General features: G+C 37.3%; 1 protein-coding gene, 2 long non-coding RNA genes and 1 other non-coding gene across 5 annotated transcripts; 3 read left to right on the forward strand and 1 right to left on the reverse strand.

Moving 5' to 3' along the window:
- The first annotated feature begins 18 nt into the window (after nucleotides 1-18).
- LOC125590183 lies at nucleotides 19-1790 on the forward strand. Of its 2 annotated transcripts, XR_007326386.1 has the most exons (4): nucleotides 19-248; nucleotides 345-603; nucleotides 910-967; nucleotides 1553-1790. It is a non-coding gene; the product is annotated as an uncharacterized LOC125590183 (long non-coding RNA). The 2 variants fall into 2 exon arrangements; XR_007326385.1 differs by having other exon boundaries at nucleotides 40-603.
- Nucleotides 1791-3621: 1831 nt separating this feature from the next.
- Nucleotides 3622-3693, forward strand: TRNAP-CGG. Its single transcript has one exon. It is a non-coding gene; the product is annotated as a tRNA-Pro (tRNA).
- A 717-nt stretch (nucleotides 3694-4410) lies between these two features.
- LOC106411109 (aldehyde dehydrogenase family 3 member F1) lies at nucleotides 4411-7254 on the forward strand. The gene is made up of 9 exons (XM_013851795.3): nucleotides 4411-5042; nucleotides 5153-5249; nucleotides 5335-5541; nucleotides 5756-5880; nucleotides 5969-6073; nucleotides 6143-6315; nucleotides 6397-6487; nucleotides 6573-6722; nucleotides 6881-7254. Exons 1-9 carry the CDS (start codon nucleotides 4773-4775, stop codon nucleotides 7115-7117), a joined length of 1455 nt encoding a protein of 484 aa, XP_013707249.2. The 5' UTR covers nucleotides 4411-4772; the 3' UTR covers nucleotides 7118-7254.
- On the reverse strand, nucleotides 7011-7953 carry LOC125590185. The gene is made up of 2 exons (XR_007326388.1): nucleotides 7286-7953; nucleotides 7011-7193 (listed from the first exon to the last, which is right to left on the reverse strand). It is a non-coding gene; the product is annotated as an uncharacterized LOC125590185 (long non-coding RNA).
- Nucleotides 7954-8939: the final 986 nt, after the last annotated feature.

An 8939-nucleotide genomic window follows, 5' to 3' on the forward strand; every position in this document is an offset into this window, starting at 1 on the left:
ATTATTTACACGGAAACTATTTCCACAATGAATAGTGTAATGACCCACCTCCACTATCCCCACTATCTCCACCATCCCCACCACTCCCACCATCTCCACCATCCCCAACTTCTTTAAAGAGAAAGAGAGAGAGAGGGAGAGAGAGAGAGAGAAAGAGAGAGAGAGAGAGAAAGCTCACCTGAGCTCCTCGCCGGAGCAACCGTGTGCCGTGATCACGTTCAGCTTGCCACCACCGATAAACGCCCTAGGTAACCGCCGAAAACCGCATTTCTTAAGCTCATTTTCGTTTCCGTTTAGTAAATCACCCATAACTTCCTAACCATTGATCATCTCGTACATCCAAGGCCATCATCGTGTTCCTCTCGTCGAGACGAAGCCGTAGACACCAACCACACCTCAAACGGATCCCGGACGAAGCCGCACGCGCCTCCCGAAGATTCGCCTCGGCGCGCGCGTGAAACACACGCGCCACCGCCGTCCGCCGGAGCCACCGCGAGTTCCGGCCACGCGCCGCCGTCTCCGACCAAAGTTCGCCGGAGCCGCCGTGACTGACCACCGTCCGTCCGCCGCCGAGAAGCCGCCGTCGCCGCCGTTGATTTTCCGGTAAGCCGCCGGCGACCGACACCGGTGACTCGCCGGTGACTCGCCAACTCGGCCGAGTCAACCCGGTGAGTCAACTCGGTGACTCGGTCAACCGGTGGTTTGACCGGTTTAAATCGATTTTGATTCGGTTAGGTTAAACCGGTCGGTTAAAATCAATTGGAAATCGGTTAGGGAAAACCGGATTAATTAATTAATTAATTAATTAATTAAATAATTAATCTTTGACCAGCGAGTTGACTTTCCCGTAAATACCCGTTTTAAACCGTTCGAAAGGCGTTCTGACTCGAAATTTCGATCTGATTTCAGATTTGGAGTCCATTTGAGCAGCTGGAGTTCATAGATACCACCTCTTATTGTTGCTAAAGTGAGGGTCTATTCCCGAACTCCTCTTATTCGGCTTAGGATCTCGAATAAGTATAATTTATTTCTAATGTGTTCCGTCTGTGTGAAATCGAGTCTGTCATTGCTTGTTTAGTTTTAGGTTCTTTACATAAACCGGAACTAGGGGGTTAGAGGATTCAACATTGATTGTTTCACTTAATGTAAATTCTTAGCTAGGATTGTTTTTGTTTGGAGACGGATACAGAGTCGGACTGCTGTATGCCGGATTGTATGGAGGTCACGGCCAACTTTAGTCGACCGGTTGAGCCGTAGACTGGAAGTGTCGATAAATCGTCTACGTGCGTGTGTTACCGAGCACTTTTTCGGTGTGTGTATGAACCGAGCACCTTTTCGGTAGTGTTTTGGCCTGTTAGTGGGCGGCGAGTGTGCACCTCGCTAGGACCATTGTTTGTTGCTTGAGTACTTTAGGTACTGTGTTTGACATGCATTAGAATTAAATTATATTTATTCGGAGTGCTATGTCCGGGTCCATGGACTTCGGGGTAGCATCCTATACCTCGCTGAGCGATTCCCCTGTCGCTCACCCCTCATTCTTTCCCCCTTTTAGGTGAGACCGATGAGCAGTAGTGATTATCGGACCGGTGCTATTGGGCTTTTGGGCTTCTATCGCTTTTACCGCTTTTATCTTTATCGGGCCTTTAGGCCTTTGGACTTTTATCGTCTATGTTATTCCTATTTCAGACTTTCGGTTTATATCGTATTTTATATTTCAGATGTTATCGATGTTGGGTTTTTAGGCCTTTTGTTACCGTATTGACTTTTATATTATATGAAGATTATTATTATTTGAGTTGTATTATTATTTTATTTCCGCTTTTATCAATTTATTATATTTTGAAAGTGACGGGTGTCACAAATAGTCTCCGCAAAACTAACCAATCCCTCTAGAAGAAAAATAAAGAAGGGAACCACTTCTAAATAAAAGGATGAATTGTCCATATTTTCAACGTAAATATTATTCGGAAATTAGCCAGTTTATTTTCATATTAATTAATCTTCCAGTTGCCGCTACAATCCTAAGATATATCAGACCAGACAATTATGTTGTGTCAGAGTTTAAAATGTATGACGTAGCTAATAAAAAGATTTTTTCTTAGATTCACCCCTACCGTTCAAGGTTCACCAGCCAATAGAAAATTGTCATTTTAGATCTAGTATATTTTAATTAAGTAAACAAAATAACTTGCCAAATTATATTATGCTTTTAAAATAAAAAAAAATAAAAAATAAAATAAATAAAAATAACAATAGTTCTAAAAAAGATTATTTAAAAAAATATATTTATTTTTAAGATTTGGAGTTTAGTGTTAAAGATTTATAATTTAGAATTTATCAAAATGTTTAGTGTTTTTCCAAGGGTTTAGGGTTTACCCCAGGGTTTAGGATTTACCCAAGGATTTAAGGTTTTCCCAAGGGTTTAGGGTTTCGGATTATAGTTTAGGGTTTAGTGTTTTGTTGACAACATGTTTAGTGTTTTTCCAAGGGTTTAGGGGTTTACTCAAGGATTTAGGGTTTATCCAAAGATTTAGGGTTTATGATTTGAGTTTAGGGTTTAGGATTAGAGTTTAGGGTTTAGTATTTTGTTGACAACATGTTTAGCGTTTTTCCAAGGGTTTAGGGGTTTACCCAAGGATTTAGGGTTTACCCAAGGATTTAGGGTTTAAGATTTGAGTTTAGGGTTTAGTATTAGAGTTTAGGGTTTAGTGTTTTGTTGACAACATTTTTTTTTTTGAATTCGTTTTTTATATATTATTTTTTATTTACTTTTAAATTTTATTTTGAAAAAATAATATAATTTGCCAAGTTATTTGGTTTCTTTAATTAAAAGATATTAGATTTAAAATGACAATTTTTTATTGGTTGGTGAACCTAAAGATTCACCCTAGAGGGTGAACCCAAGAATAACTCTAATACAAATTAACACTAATTATACGAAGAAACATTAAACATTGAACATTAAACACAAAAACTAGTAAGTAATCAACCATTTTCATTGGTTCACATTTAATATCATGAAGGTTAGATTCACGACATTCCACATGTGCATATGCTCTTTTGAGCTTATTCATAAGATTTGTTTAAATATTAGGTTAATGCTACTTAATCTTATGAGCTTTATTGTTTTTTGGGCGGCTTATGAGTTTTAATAAAAAAAAATGAAACGTATTGAAAGGTTTTTAGACTTTGACTTCATAATAATGTTTATTTACTTATTTAGCTAAATAAATTGATTTTTTTTTTTGGGCAAAAGCTAAATAAATTGCTAGAGTCTTCATTTTTGGATTATAATTAGTGACGATAAGAAATGGATTTGGGCCCATCAATTACGTTTCGGTGCCTTGTGGTTTCCGCCACTTTACGCATCTCCATCATTTTTTCTGGTTAATGTTATCAATTGGAAGATTTAACTTCTTTATTTGACTTGTCAATTTTTCACATCTACTAAAAATTTACTCCACTCGCATATCAGTTAAATTGAAAATTACATATTAAATTATTATCAAATGAAATCAACAAACGAATCAGAAAGTATAATCCATGTTTTTAAAAAGTTTATTTCATATAGAATTTCCGATATAATAGATAGTTAGTAGCTGTACAGCTACATCATCAACCGGGTGTTTGGTCTAGTGGTATGATTCTCGCTTCGGGTGCGAGAGGTCCCGAGTTCGATTCTCGGAACACCCCTCCCTTGTACTGCTCCTATTTTTTCGGATCTGATCATCGTAATAAAAAGCATACCATACAGGCCTATTTAGTCCAATGGGCTCCATTATTCCAGGGATATAACCATCGCCAAAAAATATAATACAGGCCTAGTTAGTAAAATGGGCCGGATCGCTTAAAGGCAGTAAAAAGTAGGATGGATGTTCAATGGGGTTTCCATGTGTGTCGGCAGAGAAGCAACCAGTACATAATGGACAAATTTTTTTTTTTTTAACAACCAACACATAATGGACAATTTTATATGAAAATCCTGATCGATAAATTTTACTTTAGATGCAAGGTTAAAAAAAATAATTTTCCCTCAAATTATAATATTTAAAATATCATTTTCTCCGTAAATATATGAAAAATTTGTTGTAGTATTTTCAGTTTCTAGATCGGATCAGAATTGTATGACTGTTTTGCCAACAATCACCTACACTACATAAGAATAATAACAGATCTAAAATTGGTCCATCAATCACCTACACTAACGTAGTACTGACGCTAACTTATTGAGGTTTCCAATTAATATGCAAACTTACTGAAGTTCCCAACTATGTATGAATTTGATTGCGGGTGTCACTAACAAAAATAAATAAAGAATTTGATGTTTACCAGCGGCGAGGCATTCAATGTCCGGTTTCAATAACCGACGTTCCGGACTTTGTTAGTTGTGAAAACACACCAATTAAATGTCACCGATTCATATATTTCATATAATATACTAAAAGCATTTGTAGAAATTATAATATCTAACACGTGAACATTGCATAAAACTATAAACTATAACATTTAATACAAAGACATGGACATGTAACTTCATGATAACGATTGTTAAACCTAAGATAGCAGAACCTATTTAATGTTTACCTTATCACTTTCCCAACTAGTTTTTTTTCTTTCCCCTTTTAAACACCACCTATAAGTGGTTGAATCTTGAAAATGAAACACTCTAGCTCCAAAAGAGGCAATCAAAAACAAACAAACAAGCAGAGAGCTTCTTAATAAAACCAAACTCTGCTTCTGAATAGAGTCGAGAGAGTTAGAGAGTAAAAGCCATGGAAGCCATGAAGGAGACTGTGGATCTGAGCTTGAGAGAGATGAGAGAGACGTTTGCGAGCGGGAGGACGAGGAGTGTGAAGTGGAGGAAGACACAGCTCAAAGCTATAATCGAGATGGTTAAAGACAACGAAGAAAAGATGTGCGATGTTCTGTTTCAAGATTTGGGCAAACACAGTACTGAAGCTTTTAGAGACGAGCTTGGTTTTGTCATGAGATCAGCTGCTACTGCTTTAAACAGTCTTGACAAATGGGTTGTTCCCAGAAAAGTAAGGACCCTACACCATGCGCATACGTTAATAATTGTAGTATGAGAGATAAAAATATTGGTTAATCATTTTTTGTTTGGATAATTGTTTTCTTGGTGATGAAAAAACAGAGCAACCTTCCTCTGCTGTTCTACCCAGCAACGGGGAAAGTGATCTCAGAACCGTATGGGACGGTTCTTGTTCTGTCTAGCTGGAACTTTCCTATATGTAAGAGTTTGGATCTTGAATCACTTTCCTTTTTGAAATATTTTAATAGAGTTAAATATTGTGCTTTTTAATTGTTTGTGGTCAGCTTTGTCTTTGGACCCAATGATTGGGGCAATATCAGCAGGTAACACCGTGCTGCTCAAGGCATCTGAATTAAGCCCTAACGCATCTGCCTTTCTCGCCAAGACGATCCCGTCTTATCTCGACAACAAAGCCATAAAAGTTATCGAAGGAGGACCTGATGTCGCAACTATCCTCTTGCAGCATCAATGGGACAAGATCTTCTTCACCGGTATCACTCTATTCACACCTCAACACTCTATAACTAGCTTTGTTGAATTCAGTCATTATGATGACGGATTTCAACTTAAAATCAATTGACGAATAAATAGACTGGTCCTTTCTCTTTATATATTAGTTAATTATTTCTATAACAACCGACGTGAGATTTCATTCATTTACATGCTTGTTGTAGTGGAATATGCCTAATTGTTGTTTGTTTGTAGGGAGTCCAAGAATCGGAAAGATTATAATGGCTGCAGCTGCAGAGCATTTGACTCCTGTGACATTGGAGCTTGGTGGAAAATGTCCCACCGTTATTGATCACCACTCTGTTTCAAAGGACATAATGGTATGTGTTTTTTTTTCTGTTTTTCTTACATCCAATATTAAGTAATCTTGAAAGTGTCTGAATTTTATTAACTTTCATGAGCATATAGTCGATTGTTAAGAGGATCTCTGGAGGAAAATGGGGATCTTGCAGTGGACAAGCTTGTATCTCCATAGATTACGTTCTTGTCGAACAGAGTTTTGCGTCTTCTCTGGTACGTGTCCACACAAATGCAAGCATTGTTTCTGTTAGTATCTCTAAGAGTTTGTTGTTTTTTCTATAGATTGAAATGTTTAAGCCGGTGATAAAGTCTTTCTTTGGAGAAAACCCTAAAGAATCTGGATGTGTAGCTAGGATTGTCACCAAGAAACACTTTCAGAGATTGTCTCGTCTTCTTAATGATCCTCGTGTTCAAGCTTCAATCGTCTATGGTGGCTCCATGGACGAAGAGAAGCTGTATAATTTTGATTTAATCATGTTTCTTTCATAACACGGAATCTGTTTTACAAGTCCTTTAACCTAGGTTTTGTATGACAGGTATGTTGAGCCAACGATCTTGTTGAATCCTCCTCTTGATTCTGAGATAATGAATGAAGAAATTTTTGGTCCAATTCTCCCGATCATCACAGTAAGCATAGTTAAAGTATTCACTAGAGTAAATAGTTGACTAATCCTTGCTGATTTTTTTTTCTATTTCCTCTGATGTAATGAAGTTACGTGACATCCAAGAAAGCATAGGGTTCATCAAGTCAAAACCAAAGCCACTTGCCATCTATGCATTCACCAAGGACGAGAAACTTAAAACTAGAATCTTGTCAGAAACATCCTCTGGAAGTGTTACCTTCAACGACGTCATGATCCAGGTATATATAATATAGTCCATATTCCACACACACACAAGATTGATTAATTAATCCCCATCAAACTAGTCTAAGCGGATCTACGGGCCTTCGGACCTATAATTTTCTAATCATTAAAAAAATACATTTCTCATGTCTTCGAGTGGTGCTTGGAATTGCAGTATATGTGTGATGCGTTGCCCTTTGGAGGAGTGGGAGAGAGTGGAATGGGAAGGTATCACGGGAAATACTCATTTGAATGTTTCAGTCACGAGAAGGCAATAATGGAAGGAAGCTTAGCAATTGATCTTGAACCTCGATACCCTCCATGGAACAACTTCAAGCTCACTTTTATTAGACTAGCATTTTGTGAAGCTTACTTCAAGCTTGTCCTCTTAATGCTCGGTCTTAAAAGATAAAATCAGAAAGCGAGAAGAGAAACACACACATATGTGATTGGTTCATATCACTTATGTTTGATTTTCATATCTTCACCTAATAAGTTTGCACCATATGTCATTCAAGTTATATGATATTCTATAAGTTGATTGGTTCATATCACTTATGTTTGATTTTCATATCTTCACCTAATAAGTTTGCACCATATGTCATTCAAGTTATATGATATTCTATAAGTAATTTTCACATATATCTCTACCGAGTTACAGTCTTAGTAACCACGGTTACATACGTACTTTTCATTGAGAAATTTATATTAGAATTAACTAAAAAAGTTGTACAAAAATTTGATTGCAAGACAGACAACCGCAGTATTTTCCACGATAGATCTCAAGATTAGTACAATTCCGTAAAACATTAATATGGACTTTAGTGAATTAAGTAGTACGTGAAATGATACTTATGAACAATTGGACTAGAAAATGAATGTATACCGTCTAAAATTCATTAATATTCATCTAACTGTTATAAAAAGAACTGAAATTTTATTATATCGCAGGAATTTAAATGAAGCAAAATTTTATATCCGTAGGAGAAGATAACACTGATATAGAGAGAGTGTTTCTTATTGAAAGGAAGAGAAGAGTTTTCAGTGTATTTACAAACGAACGCAAACGTTCGTATATATAGAAGAAAATTTACTGTGCAAATAGTGCAGCGGGCCCCACATCTTTTTATATTTTCAACGAAAGCGGCGCTGTCTCTATATGTCTTTTATAACACTCCCCCTTGGGGGCCGGTGTCACTATTCGCTCTCGCTTAACGTCTTTGTTGCCTCGTTAAAAACCTTTCCAGGAAAACCCAATGGGAAAAACCATAGTAAGGTAAAAAGAGTACAACTACGTAAGCTCCCCCTCGAATGAACAGTCATAGATCCTTCTGATGGCGCATCCCAATGTTATGGATGTGTTTTCTGAATACCGAGGTAGGGAGTGATTTTGTGAAGAGGTCGGCTGCATTGTCGCATGATCGAACATATCTTACTTCAATCTCTTTATTCTTCTCGAGCTCTTGAGTGTATGAGAAGAACTTCGGAGGTATATGTTTGGTTCTATCACTTTTGATATATCCTTCCTTCGTTTGAGCAACACATGCCGCGTTATCTTCATATAGAATAGTTGGCTCCGTACTTTCGCCAATCCCACTGCTTGAACAGATGTGTCGGCTTATTGATCTTAGCCATACACATTCTCTACTTGCTTCATGGAGTGCAATGATCTCAGCGTGATTTGAAGAAGTAGCAACAAGTGTCTGCTTCTGAGAACGCCAAGATATGGCGGTGCCTCCAATTGTAAAAACATATCCTGTCTGGGATCGAGCTTTGTGTGGATCTGACAAATAACCTGCATCTGCAAAACCAATCATTTGACCTTTTGAACTTTTAGGATAAAACAAGCCTAAATCAGTTGTTCCTTGAAGGTAACGAAAGACATGTTTAATTCCATTCCAATGTCTTCGTGTAGGAGACGAACTGAATCTCGCTAAAAGATTAACAGCAAAAGATATGTCAGGTCGAGTACAATTTGCAAGATACATAAGAGCTCCAATTGCACTTAAGTATGGAGTTTCAGGACCAAGTATTTCTTCATTTTCCTCAGATGGTCGAAACGGATCATTTTCAACATTAAGTGATCTAACGACCATCGGGGTGCTAAGAGGAGTTGCTTTATCCATGTTAAAGCGTTTCAATACTCGTTTGGTATATGTAGACTGGTGTACAAATATACCCTTTCGAGAATGCTCAATTTGTAATCCTAGACAATATTTTGTCTGGCCGAGATC

The sequence above is a fragment of the Brassica napus genome, chromosome C7 (genome assembly GCF_020379485.1).
Source record: "Brassica napus cultivar Da-Ae chromosome C7, Da-Ae, whole genome shotgun sequence".
Lineage (NCBI taxonomy): Eukaryota > Viridiplantae > Streptophyta > Magnoliopsida > Brassicales > Brassicaceae > Brassica > Brassica napus.

What these genes read in the sequence shown, in the direction of transcription:
- LOC106411109 (XM_013851795.3), top strand. Translation starts at nt 4,773, where the DNA reads ATGGAAGCCATGAAGGAGACTGTGGATCTGAGCTTGAGAGAGATGAGA. An exon ending in AATGGGTTGTTCCCAGAAAA is followed by an intron (nt 5,043 to 5,152) that starts GTAAGGACCCTA and finishes ATGAAAAAACAG; the next exon opens with AGCAACCTTCCTCTGCTGTT. An exon ending in TAGCTGGAACTTTCCTATAT is followed by an intron (nt 5,250 to 5,334) that starts GTAAGAGTTTGG and finishes GTTTGTGGTCAG; the next exon opens with CTTTGTCTTTGGACCCAATG.